Source organism: Ornithorhynchus anatinus, chromosome 12 (assembly GCF_004115215.2).
Source record: "Ornithorhynchus anatinus isolate Pmale09 chromosome 12, mOrnAna1.pri.v4, whole genome shotgun sequence".
NCBI classification, from domain to species: domain Eukaryota; kingdom Metazoa; phylum Chordata; class Mammalia; order Monotremata; family Ornithorhynchidae; genus Ornithorhynchus; species Ornithorhynchus anatinus.
The window spans coordinates 13,748,069-13,773,976 of record NC_041739.1 but is presented as its reverse complement, the minus strand read 5'-3'; the positions used below and the strand labels follow the sequence as shown (position 1 = coordinate 13,773,976).

General features: G+C 44.5%; 1 protein-coding gene across 2 annotated transcripts in view; it reads right to left on the bottom strand.

The window, feature by feature from the left end:
* MARCHF1 (membrane associated ring-CH-type finger 1) overlaps positions 1 to 25,908 on the bottom strand; it is a 495,472-nt gene that overhangs the window by 186,057 nt on the left and 283,507 nt on the right. Inside the window, exon 2 of one of the 2 annotated variants that reach the window (XM_001507921.5) lies at positions 21,338 to 21,486. The exons of the other annotated variant lie outside the window; for it this stretch is intronic. Coding sequence (XP_001507971.2) covers positions 21,338 to 21,448 — 111 coding nt within the window. The 5' untranslated portion in view covers positions 21,449 to 21,486. The remainder of the gene's footprint in view (positions 1 to 21,337; positions 21,487 to 25,908) is intronic. 2 annotated transcript variants of the gene reach the window in all.

The window sequence follows — 25,908 nt, the reverse complement described above, 5'->3', positions numbered from 1 at the left end:
GCTTACAGTCTAATCACACTGACATGCTCCTAAGCACACTGTTATGGAATCACAACCAAGAAAACGTGAACCTCTTTTCAGAATCAGCAAAAAGCTAGACTAGCAATCTGAAAAATACTGAAACATTTTACTGACAGGAGCATGCCAGCCTCTACCTATAACTGCTGCACTTATTGATTGCTCACTGCCTGCAGAGTGCTGTAGTAAGCACTTGGGAGAGTACAATATAACAATTTAATAGACATATTCCCTGCCCACAAAGAGTTTACTTTCTAGAGGGGGAGACTGACATTAATATAAATAAATTACAGATATATACTTAAGTGCTGAGGGTAGGGTGAATGAGCAGAATGCTGGCATTGAATTCTGACCCCAAGGCTGTAGTGGCTAGTGACAGAGATAGGCAGAGTTAGGAAACTGAATTAAGAACGCAAGAACGTCCTTTGAGAGAACGAAAAAGAGAAGATGTCAACATGACATCAGGAATCCCGCCCAATTTAAAGTTTTATTACTAATGTTTTATTACTGTGAAGCAGTGTTGCCTAGTGAGTAGTCCAAGGGAGTCAAGAGGACCTGAGTTCTAATCCACGCTCTGCCACTTGTCTTCTGTGTAACCTCTCTGTGCCTCAGTTCACTCATCTGTAAAATGGGGATTAACATTGTGAGGCCTAAGTCAGGAAGGGACTGTGTCCAACCTGATTAGTTTGTATCTACCCCAGCATTTAGTACAGTGTCTGGCACAGAGTAAGCTCTTAGTTACCATTTTTTTTCCAACCTCTACTCACTGTACCTTGATCTTGTCTATCTTGCAACCGACCACTTGCCCAAGTTCTGCCTTTGGCCTAGAATGTCCTTCCTCTCCATATCTGACAGACAATTACTCTCCCCACCTTCAAAGCCTTATTGAAGGCAGATCTCCAAGACGCCTTGCCTTACTAAGCTCTCATTTCCTTTTCTCCCACTCCCTTCTGCATCATCCTGATTTGCTCCCTTTCACCCTACCCTCAGCACTTACGTACATATCTGTAATTTATTTATATTAATGTTGGTCTCCCCCTCTAGAAAATAATCTCTTTGTGGGCAGGGAATATGCCTATTAAACTGTTATATCGTACTTTCCCAAATGCTTAGTACAGCACTCTGCAGACAGTGAGCATTCAATAAATGAGATTGATTGATTAAGCAGCTGTAGATTGCCTAACTTGCTCTATAGCTCCAGAATCTGGTATTCCAGATGCCACATCTGAGTTCTGGAGCAGTTCCAACCCATGCCACCTAGTATCAGAGAAGACAAGATGACAGATAATGAGGTTCTGAAATGCAGTCAGTCAGTCAATAAGGACCATATCAGTGTTTATTCAATTCAATAGTACTTATTGAGCACTTACTATGTGCAGAGCACTACACTTAAGTGCTTGGAATGTACAATTTGGCAACAGATAGAGACAATTCCTGCCCAGTGATGGACTTACAATTTATTGCATAACACCTTCAGGGGTAGGACCGATGGCTATTCTCAATAGCTGAAGTGGGGAAACCATAATTGAGGAGGACAGAAGAAATGTTTCATAGAACGTATGGAAATCAAAAGCCCAGTCCACGTAGCCGTGGGCAGCCGGAGACGGAGGCGGCAGCTAACAGACCTACCTGACGTGTGGCACTGGGCAGTTCGATCTCCCACTGGTTTATAGGGTGGGTGGAGGGCGGTTGGTGGAGAGAAGGGCTGTTGTGCTTCAGTGACCTATTGGCAGAGGAGTCACTTCTCCATGGTTGCGGGGAGGGAATGTTTGTGCTTCTGTTCCCTCTGCCACAAAGCTCCAGTCAGCCCTGTGACCTTGCTATCTACGAGATACATTCTCCAGGGGTTCAGATGAACTCATCCATAATCAGAGGGGAAATATATCCAGGAGGAAGATCTCATGCTCAAGAAACTCATTTTCCCAGATATTCACCACTACTGCAAACCATCCCCACCACCCACCAAGCCAGCAGGTGAACTGCCAAGACGAAAGGGCAGAAAAAGCTATTTACATTCTGGACCCACACACACATACAACCTGTTAAGTGCTTGTATGTTGTATTTGAGTGCACTTGCCACTGGCATTACTCTTGGCAGGGGAAATGTAAACTGCTAACTCAAATGGCTTTTTTTATAGCATTCTTTAAAGGAGAAGCCCAGATGACCATGTAGGTGTTTAAATTAATTGTGGATACAATGGGACAGGAAGCTTCCCGATGCAGAGATGAAAATAGCCCCTCTCACCTCAGGTTAATAGCTTAGCCTTGTCTCCCTTCATACTTTTCTGGAACTCATTTTCCCAAATCGCAGGGAGGTTGTAATCTAGTCACCCCCTGATTAGGTCTGGCCCCTCTATACACAGACCGTTAACACCAGGAGCCATGTGGGCCTGCCGACCTTTTAAGAACAAGTTCAAAACAGTTAAAATTGAATTTAATTTAAGCCCCGAGGATCCTAAAGTTCAATCTAAGTGTTTCAATTCTATGGAAATGGGTTTTAGCCTAGCTCTCCTTGCCTTCTTTTCGGTAACAGGTATCACAGCTGCACAGGCTCAGCAAAATACAGTCAACTCTCAATTATTCATGAGCTGGTTAGTCTGCTTTTCGATTATTCAGTTCTTGCGTGCCTGCCCTTTGCCATTTCAGAGTTCATGAACGTCCTATGGGAAGTCGTCAGGGGAAAGAAAAACCGACAAACCTCAAACTGGACAAGTTTACTATTTATTAGCAACTCTAATAGATGGTTAGGGGAGAGGTGAGTAGATTTATTCAAAATTTAGCATTATGTGTATATGCCACTACTTGGGTGGTTCTTTCCTTTCAACACTAAGGACAATTTAACTGACATTTGCAGAATGTCCAATTAATGGTTCAAGCTACTGACTAAAACAAAGCTCCTGATTTTTAGGGGATTTTTTTTTTCCATGAGAGGGTACTAGCTCTTCAAATGCAGAATGCCCACTCTTTATTTTGAAGAGTCCAGAACTTTGAAGGCCCCAAAAAGCCAGATGAATTTCATGTTGGGTGGACATGCCGCCTCAGATTGGAAGCACTGAGCAGATACAAGGGCTTTCAATCATGACTGTGGAATTTTGGTGTGTTTCATCTGGCCTCTCACTTCTGCAATTCTGTCAGTTCAACTCCTCCAGAATAATAGGAAGCAATTAGTGAAAGAACACAGTGTTCTTCAGTGCCATCCACCACCCTGCTTTGCTAAATCAGGTGGAGGAACTGTCTCACTTTTGGCTAGGAAGAAAGAGGAAGTAAAATCATTTTGTTTGCTGCTACCTTGCTTCAAAACAAAGACTTGCTCTTTAATACTCTCCTCATTTTGTTTTCAAAGAGAAAGTGACAATGAGGATATGATTCAAAGAGCACTGAGCTCAATGGAGGGTTTCGGGTTGGAAACCTCCGTGAGCCTGGAAAGGATGAGAACAGAACCAAGTTACTGAACTCACCACAAGGAGTCGGCAGGACCAGCTGGGAAACTGCCCCAAGCTCCGTGGGGAGGGGTCATTCCCGACCCCAAGGGGGTCAGTAAATTCTGTGAGAGGTAGAGAGGTTGGGTAAGATGTCGTTTGGCCTCCCTTAAACCTCCTCAGCCAAGTAGGATCTTGTGGTGGGGGGATGTGTCCATGTCTGTGCTGGCTGATAGGGGTTGCCTGACTCATGGTCGATTATTTTTGCCCTTTAAGATATGGAAAAGGGGCTCCAAGACACCCTATCCTCACTGGCTCCAAGGATGGTGCTGTAAAACCCTCCCGGAATTTGGAGGGGTGGGATGAGAGTCCTGTAAGCTCACTGAAGGCAGGGAATGTGTCTGTTTATTGTTACATTGCACGTGGCTTAGTGGAAACAGCACAGGCCTGAAAGTCAGAGGCCATGGGTTCTAAACCCAGCTCCACCACTTATCAGCTGTGTGACTTTGGGCAAGTCACTTAACTTCTTCTCAGTTACCTCATCTGTAAAATGGGGATGAAGACTGTGAGCCTCAGGTGGGACAACCGGATTACCTTGTATCAACTCCAGCACTTAGAACAGTGCTTTGTACATAGTAAGCACTTAAATACCATCATTATTATTATTACTCTCCCAAGTGCTTAGTACAGTGCTTGGTACACATTAAGCACTCAGTAGATACAAATGAATGAATGAAAAGTTTGGATACTGGGCAAACGGGGTTGCTGGAAGATGGAAAAGCCCAACTAGGATGGGATTTCCCTCTGGGCCGGAAATAACAGCCCTGAGAAAAGCACTTTTAGCTACCACAACGGATAGCGTTGAGGCTGATCTTCTGGGAAGCAGTGACCCGGATAGCGGAGTGAAGCCCTCCCAATTGGTGGAAACCTGAAACTATCCAACTCTCCTTCTGTTCTATTCTGATATGCCAATGGGGGATAGGAAGCTATGCTCTCTATTAATACTGAGAACACCTGACTGAGTTCCTGAACTCTCCTCTGAGATATGGCGGCATAGTGGACCATCTTTGAGCAAGCTCCGAGAAACCTCACCCTCCAAGATGGATATTCTTTCAGGTGCTGAGTTTTAGCATTTCCAGTGTTAGAAACTGACTCTGCCCAAGCCTCTTTTCCCACAGATCTTCCCCAGAACTCCCAACACCCAGATCACATCAACCCATTTGTCACTTCTAGCACTTTCGTGACAGTACAATTTGTTCTGATTGTTTCTATATATTGCCAAATTGTACTTTCCAGTGTGCTCTGCACACATTTAGCGCTCCAGAAATACGATTGAATGAATGAATGAAATACTATGTCCACCTCCCCAATTAAAGTGTAAACTCCTTGTGGGTGTGAACATCCCTCATGCTGTTGTTCTACTTTCCCAAGTGCTTAGTACAGAGCACTGCCATCTGTGAGTGCTCAAGAAGTACCTATTATTTTGTTCTAGCTGACCCACACAAACTTTCCCAGCCGGGTTGGGCAGAACGTTGCTATAATATGCAGAGGAGCAGTGTCATAATGTGGTTTTTTTTACTTCTGTTATAGACTAGACTGTAAACTCCTTATGAAGTGTCTACCAACTCTTCTATTTTCCTAAACACTTAGTGTAGTGCTCTGCCCGCAGTAAGTGCTCAATAAATACAACTGATTGATTGAATGTCCACTAGAGGAGAGGCAGCATGATCTAATGGATAGAGTAGGGCTTGAAAGTAATGAAGGACCTGGGTTCTAATCCCAGCCCCTCCACTTGTCTGCAATGTGACCTTGGGCAAGTCACTTAACTTCTCTTTGCCTCAGTTACCTCATCTGGAAAATGGGGATTCAAACTGTGAGCCCTATGTGGGACAGGGACTGTGTCCAACCCAATCCACTTGTATCCACCCCAGCGCTTAGGACAGTGGCTGGCACATAGTAAGTGCTTAGCAATTATCATTAAAGGGCATGTTTTTCAAAGTAGTTTTTAAAGCGTTCTTGAAGAGCAATCCTATCTCTGAACTGGGTGTAATATCTGGTCAAGGAGAAAATCCAAGAGGAGGTGAGAAGGAGGATGGGAGGGCACAGCACAATATCAATAATAAAGTCCTGGAATGGGATCAGCTATTGATGGAATAGTCCTGGCATCACAGCTTTGGTGGGTACGGATGCGAGAAGAACAGATGTAAGCACACCTGGGAAACTTGTGTGGAGAGCTGAAATGGAGCGAAGGGAGGAGAGAATCTGACATACTATAGAGGGATGACAGGAGAGACATTTTAAGGATATAGTGAAGCATGACCTTACCAATGTGGTGTAGCTGTGATTTCCTGGCTTATGGCAGACAGACCCACCTAGACTGCAGCAGTCTGGAACGGGGCGGCACATAACAACATTAGAGGCAGAGTTGTAAACAGCATGAGACACTGTAAATAGCACATGCAAAGCACCGTCAAGGACTATATTTACAAGTGCAACTGCGAGGGATGTTTGATCACATATTGACTTATTCAAACCTGCTCTTCCCACACACAAATGTGGATAAAATTTCCCCATCACCACTGCCATCTTCAAATTTGGAGGATGACTATATTTACAGCTAAGGGAAGATGACTGTTTTACTTTGAGTCACGCTTCAACAACAAAATCTGCATTCGTATGTCAGACATAGAAACAATTCAAAGAGGGGTTTTTTTTCTTTCCTGATAGTAAACACATGGGGTTGCGAATCAGTTAAATGATTTTTCCTCTATGCAATTCAATAAATAATCCTCACTGGTACAAAAGCTTTAAGGGTAGGCAACTGCAGAAAATATATTGAATTGTATGGTTCCCAGACTTCAATAACAACCAATTATGCTTACAGCAAGGTGTAGCCAACTGTATTTTTCATTTACCCTGCACATGGTGAAAGGTGATAAATAGCATAACAATGTCATGCCCATTGAGAAGTGCTGTTTTTCTGATTTCCATTGGGCTAATCACTCGGACTATGAACACTGCATAGCAGCCTTTTGTTAGGCTGTTCACTGCAGGATAGGATATATGATTTAGTCATTATGACAAGCTGTCTGTGGAAGCTGACAAGCTGGCAACTATAGGAGATGAAAACCCTTTTTTATCTTTAAGGAACAACTGAATTGTTAAATTCAATTTTATTCCTGCATCTGGTTCCTTGGGACCAAGACTCTAAATTCCCGTATCTGCACTGGATTTGCTTTTTTTTTTTTTTTTTTTTTTTTAAGGCGGAAGCTCACTGTTGTTGTTGTGACTCGGTTCACCTAATTTAATGCCTTTGACAATTATTTAGGTTGATGAAAAACTGATTGCCAAGCTGCTAAATCAAAGTTTTATGCCCTTGTTTTTTTCCACCTATGGGATTTTGCTGATTAAGTCAGACCAACTCCATCTTCAAGTAATTTCTGTGAGCTGCCCAAGGTATAGGTGATCATGGAAGGGAATGAGAAGAGATGGAGGCTGACGTTTTTCTTTAATGGTGTTTGTTAAACGCTTACTATGTGCTAGGCACTGCACTAAGCACAGGGGTAGATATGTGCTAATAAGGTTGGACACAGTCCATGTCCCACATGGGGCTCACAGTATCAGTCCCCATTTTACAGATGAGGTAACTGAGGCACAGAGAAGTGAAGTGACTTGCTCAAAGTCACATAGCAGATGAGTGGCAGAGCTCGGAATGGAACCCAGGTCCTTCTGATTTCCGGGCCTGTGAAGTATCCCCTAGTCCAGGCTACTACTTGCCTCCCCACTTCTGCTGGCAGTCCCTGCTCCTAGCTATGTGCTGAAAGGATTGTAAACTCCTCAAGGGGCGGGAATCAAGTCTACCAACACTACTGAATCCTATCTCCCAAGCTCTCAGTTGAGTAATCTGCACACAGTAGGCACTCAATAAATACCACTGATTGTTTGATTGACATTACCTTTGCTTCCCAGTCTTTTGAGAGTAATCACCTTTATCACTAGGAGATGATGAAAGCAAATTAGATCTAGCCTAGATTTTTAGTGTACTAGCCCAAACCTTGCTTGCTCACGCAACTTGGGACATAATTATGACAGCGCTGATGGTAATCATCCAGCCAGTGATTTCAAGTTCAGATCAGAGGAATATCATTTTTCTTCAAAAACTGATTTTAGATTTTTTATCTGAAACTACATAACAGTTGCACTTTAATATCTGTGAGCTTCAGATAGCTAGTCTGAACAGATTAATATCCACAGCAAAATGGAATCAAGAGTTCCTTATTCCAATCAGACCATTCCAACATTGTTTTCCCAATTAAAGTGCATTCTTTTTCACTGTATTCCTAATGCAATTTCCAAAATTTCCTAGTTTGCAGATGAAGGCTTAATGATCCATTAGCAGGGCATACTTTAGGATTACCAAGTCAAGATGCTCCAGGCTGTTTGGCTGAAGTGAGGCCTTGGCCACGGAGAAATGTTTTCTGTGACGTCTTGATGAATCACTGGGTCCACGGCCTAGTGTGGTGACATCATGTCAGATGCAGTGTGTGCCCCACCTTCAGGAGGTCCAATTCAAGGGAAGGGAGATGTTGGGAGTGGACAATGTTGGCAGGGAAAGACCAAGGACGTGTGGCACAGTTATGCTGTCCTCCTGAAACTGTATGAACCAGAAAGTGGGAAGCTCCACTCTAACCTTCTGGGCTTCCATTTTTCACGCCCTTGCTTGGTCAGTTCCACGACCGTGAAATGTCTCATGTTGGCCAAGGTACTGATGAGGAGGGGCAAAAAGCCGGCTACCTCAGTGTCATCTTTGACTCCTTCCTGCCCTTCATCTCTCACATTCAACCTGGGTTTCTAACTATTCACATATCTTAGCTCTGATCCTTCCTTTCAGCATCATGATGGCATCTGTTAAGTCCTTACTATGTCCCAAGCACTCTTCATTCATTCCTTCAATCAACTGTATTTACTGAGCGCTTATTGTGTGCAGAGCTCTGTACTAAGCACTTGGAATGTACAATTCGGCAACAGATAGAGACACTCCCTGCCCAACAACGGGCTCAGAGTCTAAAAGTGTTCTAAGCTCTGGGGTAGGCATAAGGTAATCAGGTTGTCCCACGTGGGGCTCACAGTTTTAATCCTCATTTTACAGATGAAGTAACTGAGGCCCAGAGAAGTTAAGTGACTTGCCCAAAGTCACACAACAGACAAGTGGCAGAGCTGGGATCAGAACTCACGACCTCAGACTCTCAAGCCTGGGCTCTTTCCACTAAGCCACACTGCTTCTCTTTCCATCTAAACAGCTATCTCCCTGTTACAGGATCTGGCCATATCATGAGTAGACTATTGAATCAGGCTCTTCATTGGTCCCTTCTGCCAATCTATAGGAAATAGATATGGTAAAACCGATTAATAATTGAAGACATCACTGACAATGAAATTCAACAGAAAGTATGACAATAGCGGATTCATAGTCTTGGCCTCAGTTTTGTACAAAACAAAGGCTGTCTTGTCTTTTTTCTGCAACTACTGGAGGTGTTTTGGCCAGATGGATAGTAGCAGCATGACGTAGTGGATAGAGCATGGGCCTGGAAGTTTCAAGGTCATGGGTTCTAGTTCTGACTCTGCCACTTGTCTGCTTGTGATCTTGGACAAGTCATTTCACTTTTCTCAGCCTCAGTTACCTCAGCTGTAAAATGGGGTTTGAGACTGTGAGCCCCATGTGGTACAGGAAATGTGCCCAACCAGATTTGCTTGTATCTACCCCAGTGCTTAGTACACTGCCTGGCACAAAGTAAGCACTTAGGAAATACCGCAATTATTTAGTATTATATGCTGCACAAATCACCTTGAAGCATCCTTGAGCACTGACCTGAGCACTCCTCAAAACCCTAAACTGGTTTCACAGGTCCCTTCACGTTCATCCCATGCTCCTCACAGTTGGCTTCAAGACACTCCACCAACTCACTCCATCTTTAGATCCACTCTCCTCACCCCCCGCTCCCTAACTCACTTCCTCAGTTCCTTCCAAATGAATCGGCTAACTATACATGCTCTCAACTCTCTCATCCCCCTTCTTTCACCCATCTTATTCCTCTGGCTTGGAACTCCCTCCCTCTCCAATTTCAAAATAGACTGCCCCATATTCCAAGACTTCCTCAAATGGCTTCTCTTCCAACAAGGCTTCTTTAATTAAGTTCCAGCCCTCCAAGCTGTAAAAAACCATCATCCAATTCTTGCACTTCAGTACTTATCTATAGCTATCTCGGCACTTACGAAAGCATGATAATTCAACTGTTAATTCAGTTATTTATTTTGATTACTCTATCTGTAAATATATTAAAGTCTGACTCCCCGCTTGGGTATAAACTCCCTTGTAGATGGGGAAGGTGCCTCAGTTTTGTGTCCGCCTGCTGTCCCTCCTCGACTCTGCCGACCTCCTCCTCCACCATACCGCGCCCACTCACCGACTCGGTCACACCCTCGATCTTGTCATCTCCTACCGCTGCACTATCTCCTCACTCACCAACTCTGAAATCCCTCTCTCGGACCATAACCTTCTCACCTGCCTCATCTCTCACACTCCCTCCCCCTGCAAATCTTCGCTACTGCCCCACAGAGACCTCCGCTCTCTCGATCCCATCCGTCTTTCCAATAGCATCTCGCCTCACCTTGCCGCCCTGTCCTCTCTTCCCACTCTCGACGATCAGGTCTCCGCTCTCAACTCCACCCTCACTACTCATCTCGACTCTCTCGCCCCCCTTTCCCTCCGCCGCTCTCGCGCCACTAACCCACAGCCCTGGATCACCTCCTCCGTCCGCCTCCTACGCTCCTATGCTCGAGCTGCTGAGCGCCGCTGGCGAAAGTCCAAGCACCGAGCCGACCTCACACACTTCAAATTTATCCTTTCCTGCCTTAACTCTGCCCTCTCCTCCGCCAGGCAAAGCTTCTTCTCCTCCCTCATCGACACCCATGCCCGTCACCCCCGCCGATTGTTCCGGACCTTTAACTCTCTCCTTAGGCCCCCTGTTCCTCCCCCTCCCCCATCTCTCACCCCTAATGATCTGGCCACCTATTTCCTCACGAAAATCAACACGATCAGGTCTGAGCTCCCCAAAGTCACCCCTCCGCCTCTCCCCTCCCCCCCAACAACCCCCTCCCCTACTTTCCCATCCTTCCCTGCAGTATCCTCAGAGGAGATCTCCTCCCTCCTCGCAAGTGCCACCCCCTCCACCTGCGCCTCGGACCCCATTCCCTCTCACCTTCTTAAAACCATCGCCCCTGCCCTCCTCCCTTCCTTAACTTCTATTTTTAACCACTCAATCTCCAAGGGCTCCTTCCCCTCTGCCTTCAAACACGCCCACGTCTCCCCCATCCTAAAAAAACCCGCTCTTGACCCCACTTCCCCCTCCAGTTATCGTCCTATCTCCCTACTACCCTTCCTTTCCAAAATCTTAGAACGAGTCGTCTACAATCGATGCCTAGAATTCCTTAACTCCCATTCTCTCCTAGACCCCCTCCAATCTGGCTTCCGTCCCCTCCACTCTACCGAGACTGCTCTCTCTAAGGTCACCCATGACCTCCTTCTTGCCAAATCCAATGGCTCCTACTCCATTCTGATCCTCCTTGACCTCTCTGCTGCCTTTGACACTGTCGACCATCCCCTCCTCCTCCGTACCTTATCTCACCTTGGCTTCACGGACTCTGTCCTCTCCTGGTTCTCCTCTTACCTCTCTGGCCGATCATTCTCGGTCTCCTACGCTGGAGCCTCCTCCCCCTCCCATCCTTTAACTGTTGGAGTTCCTCAAGGGTCAGTTCTTGGCCCTCTTCTGTTCTCCATTTACACTCACTCCCTCGGTGAACTCATTCGCTCTCACGGCTTTGACTACCATCTCTACGCAGATGACACGCAGATCTACATCTCCGCCCCTGTCCTCTCCCCCTCCCTTCAGGCTCGCATCTCCTCCTGCCTCCGGGACGTCTCCACCTGGATGTCTGCCCGCCACCTAAAACTCAACATGAGCAAGACTGAGCTCCTCATCTTCCCTCCCAAGCCCGGTCCGCTCCCAGACTTCTCCATCACCGTGGATGGCACGACCATCCTTCCCATCCCGCAGGCCCGCAATCTCGGTGTCATCCTTGACTCGTCCCTCTCGTTCACCCCACACATCCTATCCGTTACCAAGACCTGCCGGTTTCACCTCTACAATATCGCCAAGATCCGCCCTTTCCTCTCCACCCAAACGGCTACCTTACTATTACGGGCTCTCGTTATATCCCGGCTAGACTACTGTGTCAGCCTTCTCTCTGACCTCCCTTCCTCCTCTCTCGCCCCGCTCCGGTCTATTCTTCACTCCGCTGCCCGGCTCATCTTCCTGCAGAAACGATCTGGGCATGTCACTCCCCTTCTTAAACAACTCCAGTGGTTGCCTATCGACCTCCGCTCCAAACAAAAACTCCTCACTCTAGGCTTCAAGGCTCTCCATCACCTTGCCCCTTCCTACCTCTCCTCCCTTCTCTCTTTCTACCGCCCACCCCGCACGCTCCGCTCCTCTGCCGCCCACCTCCTCGCCGTCCCTCGGTCTCGCCTATCCCGCCGTCGACCCCTGGGTCACGTCCTCCCGCGGTCCTGGAACGCCCTCCCTCCTCACCTCCGCCAAACTGATTCTCTTTCCCTCTTCAAAACCTTACTTAAAAATCACCTCCTCCAAGAGGCCTTCCCAGACTGAGCTCCTCTTCCCCCTCTACTCCCTCTGCCATCCCCCCTTTACCTCTCCGCAGCTAAAGCCTCATTTTCCCCTTTTCCCTCTGCTCCTCCACCTCTCCCTTCCCATCCCCACAGCACTGTACCCGTCCGCTCAACTGTATATATTTTCGTTACCCTATTTATTTTGTTAATGAATTGTACATCGCCTTGATTCTATTTAGTTGCCATCGGTTTTTACGAGATGTTCTTCCCCTTGACGCTGTTTAGTGCCATTGTTCTTGTCTGTCCGTCTCCCCCGATTAGACTGTAAGCCCGTCAAACAGCAGGGACTGTCTCTATCTGTTGCCGACTTGTTCATCCCAAGCGCTTAGTACAGTGCTCTGCACATAGTAAGCGCTCAATAAATACTATTGAATGAATGAATGAAAGTGTCACCAGAATGCTTAGGACAGTGCACAGTACCTAGTGGGTACTAAAAAACGACCCTAACTACTCCCAGAAGGTGGCGACACACCTCCTGCAGAACTTGTGACTACACACAGATCTGGTCCACTTTGTCTCTATTATTCCTGCTGAAACTATCAATCCTATTTATTGAGCACTTATTATGTGCAGAGCACTGTACTAACTGCTTGGGAGAGTACAATACAACAGAATTAGTAGGCCCGTTCCCCGCTAAAATGAGTTTAGAGTCTAAAGTCTAAGGATGCCGGGTACTATTACTCTTATCATGCTATTTGTTAAGCACTTGCAATGTATTAAGCACTGTCCTAAGTCCTGGGGTAGATGCCAGTTAATCAGGTTGGACATAGTCCCTGTCCCACATGGGGCTCACTGTAAGCGCCTTGTGGGTAAGAAACATGTTCACCAAGTCTGCTGCACTGCACTCTCCCAAGTGTTTCAGGCAGTGTTCATTCATTCATTAGTATTTATTGAGCGCTTACTTTGTGCAGAGCACTGTACTAAGCGCTTGGAATGTACAAATCAGCAACAGATAGAGACAGTCCCTGCCATTTGACGGGCTTACAGTCTAATTGGGGGAGACAGACAGACAAGAACAATGGCAATGAATAGAGTCAAGGAGAAGAACATCTCATAAAAACAATGGCAACTAAATAGAATCAGGGTGATGTACATCTCATTAAACAAAATAAACAAAATAGGGTGATAAAGATATATACAGTCGAGCGGACGAGTACAGTGCTGAGGGGGTGGGAGGAGAGAGGGGGAGAAGGAGAGGGAAAGGGGGGAGAAGAGGGTTTAGCTGCAGAGAGGTGAGGGGGTAGAGGGAGCAGAGGGACAAAGGGGAGGAGCTCAGTCTGGGAAGGCCTCTTGGAGGAGGTGAGTTTTAAGTAGGGATTTGAAGAGAGGAAGAGAATTAGATTGTCTGAGGTTAGGAGGGAGGGCATTCCAGGTCCGCGGGAGGACGTGGCCCAGGGGTAGACGGCGGGATAGACGTGACCGAGGGACAGTGAGGAGGTGGGGGACAGAGGAGCGGAGCGTGCGGGGTGGGCAGTAGAAAGAGAGAAGGGAGGAAAGGTAGGAAGGGGCAAGGTGATGGAGAGCCTTGAAGCCTAGAGTGAGAAGTTTTTGTTTGGAGCGGAGGTTGATAGGCAACCACTGGAGGTGTTTAAGAAGGGGAGTGACAGGCCCAGATCGTTTCTGCAGGAAGATGAGCCGGGCAGCAGAGTGAAGAATAGACTGGAGCGGGGCGAGAGAGGAGGAAGGGAGATCAGAGAGAAGGCTGACACAGTAGTCTAGCGGGATAGAACGAGAGCCTGTAGCAGTAAGGTAGCCGTTTGGGTGGAGAGGAAAGGGCGGATCTTGGCGATATTGTAAAGGTGAAACCGGCAGGTCTCGGTAACGGATAGGATGTGTGGGGTGAACGAGAGAGATGAGTCAAAGATGACACCGAGGTTGTGGGCCTGAGAGACGGGAAGGATGGTCGTGCCATCCACGGTGATAGGGAAGTCTGGGAGAGGACTGGGCTTGGGAGGGAAGATGAGGAGCTCAGTCTTGCTCATGTTGAGTTTTAGGTGGCGGGCAGACATCCAGGTGGAGACATCCCGGAGGCAGGAGGAGATGCGAGCCTGAAGGGAGGGGGAGAGGACGGGGCAGAGATGTAGATCTGCATGTCATCTGCGTAGAGATGGTAGTCAAGGCCGTGAGAGCGAATGAGTTCACCGAGGGAGTGAGTGTAAATGGAGAACAGAAGAGGGCTGAGAACTGACCCTTGAGGAACTCCAACAGTTAAAGGATGGGAGGGGGAAGAAGCGCCTGCGAAGGGGACCGAGAATGACTGGTCAGAGAGATAAGAGGAGGACCAGGAGAGGACGGAGTCCGTGAAGCCAAAGTGGGATAAGGTGTGGAGGAGGAAGGGATGGTCCACAGTGTCAAAGTAAGCATAGTGGAGAGAACAGCTATTGAATCCCCATTTTACTGATGAGGTAATTGAGGATTAGAGAAACTGTGACTTGCCCAGAGTTACAAAGCATGAAATTGGCAGTGTCAGAAATAGAATCCCAGTCCTTTAACTCCCAGGCCTATGCTCTTTCCAGTAGGTCACACTGCCCCTGTTATTTGAAACATTTTCTAAATCCCCTGCTTTGCCGCCTATATTTTCTTTTCTGGACTTCTGATCAGTGTGGACAGGAGGCATGATAATTAGCTGGTCCGAGAAGCGTGGGCGAAGACGTTTCTGTCCTCAGAGGTAAGTACGAATCAGAATGGCCTGGTAGTATTGTGTCTTGGAGTTTGATCTGCTGACCCAAAAGGGTTTAACTCTCTTCCTGAAGTGAATATAAGGATGAGAAACTTTATTCATTCTCTCTGCATCATAAATTGAGGATCAAGGGCGTATGGTAGTGTTACAGGAAATGTGCAGATGTTGAGTAATTTGAAATAAAAAAAAATAAAGCTCTCCTGGAAGAAATGAATCATAGTTTTTTATAGAGCAATGTCTGCGATGACTGGCACATTCTGGACATCTACAATGCTAGATGCTAGTTGCTTAATCCATACTTGGCTGAGAGAGTGTCCTTTGTCCTATTTTCCATCTCACCTTCCTGGAGCTGAATTTAGATGGGGCTTTACTGCATCTCTATTCTGAGTTATTCTGGATGTGACTTCAGGGAAGAAAGGCTGGGGAAGGCAGGGCATCTCATCATCATTGGTCATATTATTGAACATTTACTATGTGGAGAGCACTGTACTGAGCACTCAGGAGAGACAAAATAACAGAGATGATAGACAAGCTTACTGATTACAATGAGCTTACAGTACAGAGGGGGAGATAAAACGGGGATCCACTGCCTCCTGCCTATCCAGTCCTCACTAAAATGCCCTGTTCCTTTCATCCTCCCTACCACTAATGGCAATCTGATGTGGTCTGGTCTTCCATTTGTACCCTCTTTTTCATTTACATCCAAGCTGATTATTATGTATCTATCCCAGTGCTTAGAACAGCATTTTAAACAACTTAACAAATACCACTAAAACAAAATGGTCCTCCTTCCCACCCAACATTAAGTTTGCCATGAAAGCCTGTCAGTTTTTCATCCAGAAGATTTACAGGGCCTGTCCCTTTCTCTGCACCCAGCTTTCTTACAGATCTCCCTACCTCCAGGCTCTCCGCTTTCCAATTTATACTTCACTCTCCACTTCACTCTCCTATATGGGTTGTTTTCTTAAATTTCCTCACACTTCAAAAACCTCAAACTGGCTAGCCGTCCCTCTCTGCTTCAAGCAGAAACTCCTCCCCATTGGCTTTAAGATACTCAATCAGCTCTCTAATCCTTATCCACTTTTCTCTCCCATTACACCACAGCTCACACCCTGAGTTCCACTCCAGTGACCTACTCATTCTGTCTTGCTCTCATCTCCCTCCACTCTGACATCCGGCTCACATTCTTTTCTTTTGTGGAACTCCTGGCTGTTTAATATTCCCCAGATGACTACTTTCCACACCTTCAAAGACCTTCTGAAATCCCAGAGGGGACCTTCCCCCAAATAATTTCTCCTCTCCCCTGATTTCAGCCCTGCTATGAGCACTTCAGCACTGTACACTAAATATACACTCACACCTACCTGCAGTACTTTTGAATGAATCCTATTGTGCAAGCATTCACCTATACATATATCCAGTTAACTTCTATGTGTGAATAATTTTGGTGCCTGCCTCCCCCACTAGGTTGTAAACTCCTCAAAGGCAAAGATGATGTCTACTAACTCTACTGTCCTCTCCCAAATGCTCTGCACCCTACAGACATTCAATAAATAGCTGTGAGTGATGGATGGCTGCAGAGTGTAATGAAGTGGGAGGTATACCAGCAGGGAGGGCAAGACGAACATTTCAAAGAAGCCCAGTCTCCCACCAGGTGAAATAGAAGCAAAGTGTGTCTGGAGAGCAGAGAAAGGAGAAGAAGCTATCAATCAGTCAATGGTATTTATTGAGCGCTTACTGTGTGCAGAACACCATACTAAGCACTTGGGAAAACACAATAATTAATTGAGGAAGGTCTCTTGGGGGAGAAAAGAAAAAACAGAGAGGGAATTTACACCAGCCGAGCATTTGGAAATACTGGAATAACGAGAAGTCACTTCAAAAACCGTGATGGGCCTGTAGATGGGAATTGTTCTCCTGTGGTCATCTTGGGTGAGGGGCTAACAGCTGTACATAGGTCATTCCTGCCACATACCCTCACGTAGATGGAAACTCCCCTTGAAAAATCATAATAATAATTGTGGTATTTATAAGGCATTTACTAGGTGTCAAGCACTGTTAAACTCTATAGCAAGGTAAGCTCCTTGTGGTCAGAGAACATGTCAACCAATTCTGTTATATTGTACTCTCTAAGGACAGGGCTCTATATATAGAAAGCACTCAATAAATATGATTGAGAACTGTGATAGATACAGTTTAAACCCATGGACACAGTCTCTGACCCACATGAGGGTCGCAGGCTTAAGGGAGAGAAAGCGTAGGTATTTCATCTCCACTTTAGAGATAAGGAAATTGAGGCACAGTGAAATGACTTGTCTAAGGTCACACAGCAGGCAGTGACAGGCAATGACTTGTTAAGCACTTACTTCCCACAAGGGCCTTACAGTCTTAATCCCCACTTTACAGATGAGACAACTGAGGCACAGATAAGTTTTCCCCAAGGTCACCCAGCAGACAAGTGGCGGAGCCGTGATGGGAACCCATTTCTGCTGACTTCCAGACCTTTGCTCTTTCCAGTAGGCCATGCTACTTCAGTGCCTCCTTTCTCAGTAAATGTCTGCGTTTTCAAAGATGTTCATTAGTTGTCTACATGGCTCTTTTGGAGGTCATTTCTTTTTAATCTTGGCAAAATGTTCATTGACTTTAAAGTGTGTTCAAACTAACAAGATTGGGAACCTTGGGGCCTTGAGAGAATGTTTACTAAGCAGGTTTTCAGCTAACTCTTAACAACAGGGAGGAAAATACCCAACGTTGCATTTCCTGGTTTTGCTACTGAGGCAAGATATGTATTTTATACGCATTGGAATGCCATTTCATTTGTTTGGGGGCCGTCATTCAGATCATATCCTAGAACAATATACTGAATTAAATCGTATTTCTTGGATTAACACAGCTGGAAAGAAAGTGGTGAAGAATGTTTTGGGTAAAAAATAAGGAGAGCTGAGAGACTTTAACTTGGACAGTCACGAGCCAGAAGGTCAATCTGCAAGGGCAAGACTCTCCTACAGATAATACTGATGCTATACTGGGGACAGAATCCGGGGGCAGGGCGGGAGGTGGGGAAGGAAGAGGGAGAGAGAAAGAGAGAGCGAGGGAGAGAGAAAGAGAGCATACATGCAAGTATGAGCTTGAAAATGCACTGTCCTTCCATCCAGGGAAGCAATATGGCCTAGTGGAAAGAGCAGAAGATGGGTTCTAATCCCAGCTCTACCATTTGCCTGCTGTGTGATTTCAGGTGAGGCACAACTTCTCTTTGCCTCCATTGCCTCATCTGTAAAATGGGGATTATAAATACCTGCTTTCCCACTCACACCCCACCTTAGACTCTGAGCTCCACATGGGACAGAGAGGGTTTCCGATCTGATTATATTACATCTACCCCAGCTCATAGCACAGTGTTTGGCACACAGTAAGTGCCTCACAAGTGCCACAATTATTATGCTTTGTGAAAGAGGTAGTAGCTTAGCAAGCAAATAACCAATATTAAAATTATAATAGTAATTATCATCATTAGGGCAGTGTCCCTGTTGGTTGGACTGGAAGTCTTTCCACTTCTCTGTGGGGCACCTAAAAGAGGCAAGTTTGTCAGCAAACAGGAATATCAGATTCAGAGCCATTCCACTGGGTGGCAGAACAAAAAGAACATTTTTGTCATGTGGAAAAGTGTCCAGCAGCGCTTTACAGAGATAGCAATGTCAAGTGGAATTTAGTCTAGATAAACGCATGCAAAACAGGCAATGACAGTCACCAAGTCATACTGCTGTATATGGACAGATCCATAAATTAATTATTTATATCAATGTCTTTCTCCCCCTCTAGACTGTAAGCTCCTTTTGGGCAGGGCACGTGTCTCCCGATAGATTCTCCCAAGGGCTTAGTATTAGTATATTAAGCCCTCAATAAATATCGTTGATTGATTGACTAACATGCCAGACTCTGATCATCCTTGGGCATCTTTGGGCTGTTTTAGAAACTGCCTTGCTCTCCCTTCTGTGTGTATTAGTCTTTGTTTCCAAAATCATCTGAACAAACTTGGATTTCCCCTGCCACCTGAACCCAGAAATGGCCCCAAACCCACAGCTCCTCTCTCCTTCTTTCAGCTCCTTTCATTACTCTCAGGTGGAAAAACTGCTTTACCCCAGACATTCTCCCTCAACTTTTCATCAGTCTTACAGTTTCCAACCTGAAAGATGGGAGTTTTAGCAGGGGGTGAGAATGGAGATGGGGCATGGAGAAAAAGAGCCAACGATGAAGCAAAGAAGGGCCCAGATTAATTGTAAACTTTCAACGAGCACTTAGTACAACGTTCTGCACATAATAAGTGCTCAGTGAATACCACTGAGCTCACCCTTAACCACGAGGATGCATGTGAAAAAAACCACCGACTATCTTGTGTTCCTCCGAGCATCTTGCTGGCCCAACCAGAGGCGAAAAGCAAGTCCCAATGGCCTTACCTAGTAATGATAACATTTATTTTCCTATTAATCCACCACCCTGATCTAATCTGGCTGAAAACAAAGACAAGTTCTGCATTAACATTCCCTAATCAAAATCTAATTTGAGGCAGACCACTGTTCCAATTGGTATAGCCGGGCCCCAAGTGAAAGAGTGTAATTGTTCAATAATCTCAAATAATCTCGGGGCATTAACTATGGATTGAAAAATAAAACCACAATTCAGAGCTTATATTTTATCCACCAAGAAGACAATTGTTTAGTTATGTGCTGAATGAGAACTCCAGATTGGGTTTGGTGTTGTGCAAGTGGGGTTCTTCACTACGTCTCATCCTCATCCCCCATTTTTTTTGTTTTGTTTTTGTTTTCAATGATGTTTCCTTCAATCGTATTGATTGAGCGCTTACTGTGTGCAGATATTCGTTAAGCACTTACTATGTGTCAAGCACCGTTATAAGCTATGGGGTAGATACAAGTTTATCAGATTGGACACAGTCCCTGTCCTACATGGGACTCCAATCTATGTTGACCAAAGGATGATTTCATCCTAATTTTACTAATGTGACTTGCCTAAGGTCATACAGCAAACAGTTGGCAGAGCCAGGATTAGAAGCCCAATCCTCTGACTCCCAGGCCCGTGTTCTTTCCACTAGGTCATGCTGTTCTGGCTCAAATTCGTGCGGGGTTGATGTTCTGGAACTCAGCCTGAAAATGTGGTCTCCATTCATTCATTCAGTCGTTTTTATTGAGCGCTTACTGTGTGCAGAGCTGTACTAAACACTTGGAATGTACAGTTCAGTCTCCAGGACTGTCAAACAGAGTCATCTGCAATGGGAACATACTTTCTTTTTTGCATTTTCCTCTCCCTCTACCTCCTCCCCACAAATCTATTAAATTGAAGTAATCGCTTGCTTTTCTACTCTGATGTCTGCTCTGTGTTTCAACAATTGAAGGTCTGTTCTCATCTCCCAGTTCCCTGTTCTAATGCTTCTTCCTGACAGCTCTTTAGTAATGCTTGGCTGGGTATGCCTACCTCATGTAGGACACTAAAAATGTTAAACACTCCAGAAATTGAAAAACGAGGCAAGAAAAGCTGACAGATCCCATTGTTCCTAGTTAAGTAGCTAAATCTACCATCACCTAAACAAGGAGACAAAGAGGGGAACCTATGCTGAAAAGAAACGACATTTTCTTTGTCCCTATCAAGAAAGGTGTACATGATCAAATGAAATCTCAAAGACCAATTTGTAATTTAATGCTACCAAGCATTTCTTTTCCCTCTCATATCAGAGAAGGCGGATACCATTTTATAACATATCAAAAAGCAAAACAACAAAGCCAGGTAAGTTCATTTGAAACCCTTCCTGTTAATGGGATGCTAACACTTCCGATCAATAGGAAATGATTAGGTAAAAGAAAGCCTTCCTTTAAAAACAGAAAACCAAGAAGTCCAGATTTCATTCTTCAGGCCCCGCCACTTCATTAAATAAAACACTGAACAAAACTGACTAATGCATTACAGTTATGTATTAAAGTAAATGCTGTTGAATCCATGTCAGATGTTAAAAAAGCCAGAAGTGTTTTGTGTTTGTAATCAAACACTGTAAAACTCATCTTCAGAAAAGCTTTTCAGTCTTTGTTTTTTTTATTGACTGTAGAAATCTATATGCAACTATAAAATATTTGTTACCTCTGTAGAATTTTCATTGAAGTACCTTGATCAGAATGGAGTGTTCTCTAAGATTCCTCTCCATATTGATGACTTCAGAGGAAACTGCTGAAAACCATGACAGGGGCAATAATCTCTCCTTAATTTGGGAAACTCACTAAACACCTGGCTGCTAATGATCTCATGCAAATTTGAACAAACTATATAATTATGAGAAGGTGAGGAGAAACAGAATACAGATATAACATTCAAAAACAAACTCATTCTTGGGAGTCGAGAAAATTTTCTCCCCTCGCCTTTCGGGGATATTTGTTCACATGCCACTTTCAGGAAAGGTAACTTTGCACTCACCAGAGTAGAGGTCTGTGAAGCATCTGCCAGATCACTCGAGATCTCCGGTGTCCTCGTGTTGTTTGGGATTCTGTGAGGGTTACGGGCTATCGCTTCGCACCAGCCCAACATTTTCTCCTTCCACTTATCCCTTTTCAATTTCTGAAATTCTGAAAATAATTTACATTCCCTGAAACAGGTCACTTATTGCTGGTTAAGTGGTGATGAGTGCAAATCTTTTAACCACCCCTCTGAGTACATTCATAAAAGCAAATCCCAAAATAGATGGTGGATAATTCAATGGTCATCGACAAATGGAAGGCTGACTCTTCTAGGTAGGAATCTTTAGGAAGCCATTCATCACATTAGTAGCACATCACAGTTTCAGGTTATAGAAAAACCTGTTACCTCCTGTGAGGATTTCCTGTTCGAATAGTAGGATATAACAGGAAGAGGTATAGCATGGTGGAAAGAACACAGACCTGGAAGTCAGTTCTAATTCTGGCTTCACCACTTGTTTGTATGTCACTTCACTTCTCTGTGCCTTGGTTTCTTCATCTGCAAAATTGGGATTCAGTACCTCTTCTCTTTCCCTCTTAGACAGCCCTACTGACTGTGCCTGACCTGATTATCTTGTATCTGCCCTAATGTTGGCAGATGCTTAACAAATACATTTATTATTATGATTACGTGCCTGGTCACAGATTCCAAAATACCTAAACTTCCTCATGATAGCTCTAGTTGGGAATATTGTTTCACAGAAAGTACCGTAACCAGAGAATGGATCAAACCCGATTCAGTTGTAAATATATCTGATCCATTGACTGAAAGACCAATCTCTGTTGTGAAGGAAAAAAAAAAAGGAAAAAATGCACCCCGGAAAGGATAATTTTTAGTAGAACATTCATTTCCATAACCCATATGAGATATAATGGTTGTTGTGTCCCTAATACACCATATTTTTGAGAAGAAAACACATTGCTAATTGTTTTTATTAACTGGAAGATCCATTTTTTGCCTTTTATTTCAAAATATACTAAAACTAGAACAGCAATAATCTTTACTGATATGTTCAAAACAATGTTTCTACTTGTAAAGTTTTACAGTCTAGTTTTCCATTCCACTGCATATTGTACAGTAATGTGAAATGTTATATTGCCGGTCTTTAGTTAAATGCATTAGACTGCCAATTAAATATCAAAAATAATGTGGAGTAATTATTTTTCACAGTATCTAAAGCAATTAGCAATCTGGAGGTTTGTAACATTTCAGAATTCCAAATAGCCCATTTTATAGCATTATAAAGAGAGGTTGTGCTAACAGATTGATGAGTTATTCCACTAAATGACAAAACACTACAGTTAAATGGATCTGAACAATGTAAATAGGGAAGTGATAAAGATCTTTCATGAAAAACAAGTTTGAAATGCTTGAAGGAACAGGGTGGCTAGCTTGCTTGAAAAGATAGGCAAATATATTCAGGGTGGCTCATCTATTGGAAAAAATCAAGCACAAAAATAGACAATCTGAATTATTTTTTTTATCCCCAGGTCATTAGTTAATATCCAAAGTCATTGTTTAAAGGTTCCTAAAAGTTCTGATCTCTGCAACCCAAACTTATCTGAAGTAAAGAAAATACTGTCATTCCATATTCCTCATTAATTATCAGGTTTTAATCTCATTTCTTAAAATAATGCAGAGCAAATGAAAACAAGATTCTTCATGCAAAGCCCGGAAGTGAAATGATACATAATGGGCAAAACAATCTGAGTGCAAGCAAACATCTCACTTCTGATTTTCAATTTTTCCTCTATTTTGGACTTATTTTTCTTTTGGAAACCCAATTTCAGTGCTTGTGAAAACTGCTGGACTGTAAATCCTGGAAAGGAGAGAAGAGATTCCAAAGAGATTTTGGCTCACAGGGAGGTCAGCCTTTCTCCTGCTACTTTCTAATGGGATTTCAGTATGTCCCTGCTTTTACAGTCCCATTCATTCTCTGAGATTTTTATTTTGCTTCCTGAATGAGTTGCCTGAGTGTGGGACTGGGTTGCAAGGAGAAGCCATTAGCAGTGAAGCTGACATCAACTCAAATGACATGCAGAAGGGTCACGGAGAGATGAAGGCTAGTTTGTCAGACCTGAGAAATGCTTGGATCAATAGTCCAGAGCTCTTCCTAGTCAATACCTTGCTGGGATTCCTAGCGAGGTTCTCCTGGATCCACCTGAAGCCCAAGTATAACTCCAGAATGGTTCAAGTTATGGATAAAGACAGATAGAAGTGATGAAGAACCCTGGTTTCAGTGATGTCCTTCATATAAATGGCACTTCCTACTAGGTGGTTTTCTTGCTTCTGAAAACCCCCTTCTGCTATAGAATAAAAGGGATTGGATGACCTTGTCCTTTGTTGATTTTCAACCGGCTTCTTTTGATTGAGTTGGACAAGGGTAGAGTGGGTGAGCTGCAGAAAGGCTGACACCTTGGAAATATTTGGGGCTGGAATGGCATCAGGTAACCAATCGTGTTCCCTGGACTCCTCTTCCATTCTCCCCACGATTATAGGTCCCCCTCCCTCTCTCCTGCTGAGGACAAGGTATGTTGCAGTGGCACAATGAAGGTGACAAAGACCTTCAGCTCTGAAGCCCAGGTTTGAGGGGTAATAATAATAATAATTGTGGTATTTGTTAAGTGCTTACTATGTGCCAGACACTGTACTAGGCACTGGTGTGGATTCAAGCAAATCGGGTTGGGCACAGTCTCAATTCCCATTTGACAGATGAGGTGACTGAGGCACAGAGAAGTCAAGTGACTTGACAAAGATCACACAGGAGACATGTGGGTGAGCGGGGATGGTGTCTACTAATCCTACTGTACTCTATTAGAGAAGCAGCGTGGCTCAGTGGAAAGAGCCTGGGCTTGGGAGTCAGAGGTCATGGGTTCAAATCGCAGCTCTGCCACTTGTCGACTATGTGACTGTGGGCAAGTCATTTAACTTCTCTGGGCCTCAGTTACCTCATCTGTAAAATGGGAATAAAGACTGTGAGCCTCATGTGGGACAACCCGATTACCCTGTATCTACCCCAGCGATTAGAATAGTGCTCTGCACATAGTAAGCACTTAAATACCAACATTATTATTAATATTATTGAATGCTTAGTACAGTACCTTGCACTCAGTAAATTCCCAATGCATACTACTGATTGATTGATTGACCGTTTCCTTAGCTGAGGATTAATTGCCTGTGCATTCTGGAGTTTCATTTAGTGGACTGTCACATGCCTGGAGAGGATTCCCCAGTCATTATCAGCTGGGCATGCTTAGGAAAAAAAAAATACAGTTGGGAGCAGAGAGGTCATGTACAGAGACATAGAGAGAGAAAGAGAGAGGCTTACAATGCTCACTAGCATTTTCCAACTCCTCTCTTCCCACTCTCCTCTCTTCCCATCATTCTCTCTTCCCTTCTCATCCTCCTCTCCTCCCTTCCTGGCTTCCTCCTCCTCCCTACCCAACCTCCTGTCTTTGCCCCATTGCACCTCTCCCCTCTTTCTAAAGACCATAATGGAAGTCCAGATGATAAAACTTGCCCACTATCCTACAATAGCTGTACCGTACTCTCCCAAGTGTTTACTATAGTGCTCTGCCCAAAGTAAGTGCTCCATAAATGCCATCTATTGATTCATTATACCATTATTCAGAGGATTTAAAGAAATCCCCCCTTCCTCATAGTATTGTTTCCTGCTAAAAGACAGATCGCTTAGCTAAATTGAAAGGACTGAAGCACTAAGCATAGAGAAGCAGTGTGGCTCAGTAGAAGGAGCCTGGGCTTGGGAGTCAGAGGTCATGGGTTCTAATCCTGGCTCTGCCATTTGGCAGCTGTATGACCTTGGGCAAGTCACTTAACTTCTCTGTGTCTCAGTTACCTCATCTGTAAAATGGGGATAAAAACCGTGAGCCCTAAGTGGGACAACCTGATTACCTTGTTTCTACCCCAGCACTTAAGAACAGTGTTTGGCACATGGTAAGTGCTTAACAAATACCAACGTTATTATTAAGCACACAGGTCAGCGAGACTCTGAGGAAGCATGTTCTTCTCCCAGCCTTGATGGTTGTGGCCATCACAGCCTCGGGTGTAATGATTTACAGTAGACAGGACAGCAGGTAAATTATGAACAACTGTAATCTCCCTTAAGAGACATTAAATTGTCAGTATCATTTGTAATTTATCAGAACCAGAAAGTGGTCTTTAAGCATTCTCGCTAATTACTGTCTAAGCACTGAACCAAGCCAACATGGTTGAGAGGCAGCACTGATCCGCTTTACGGAGTGATCACAGGAATCTAAGATTTAACTGAGCTTAATTTTTAATAAGCTACCCCAAGCAGATGTTCATTTTAATAAATACAAATCTAGCATTTCCATTTAGCTCCAATCCCAGAGAAATACATACAACTGTGCCTCTTTCTATGGAGAATCGAATACAATCTTCAACCCCATATATCTATTTACGTAACAACTGCAGTCACAGTTTGTGTCTCTCTGGATACATGCCCACGCACCTTCACACACTGCATATGTGTATTCACTTGCACACATACA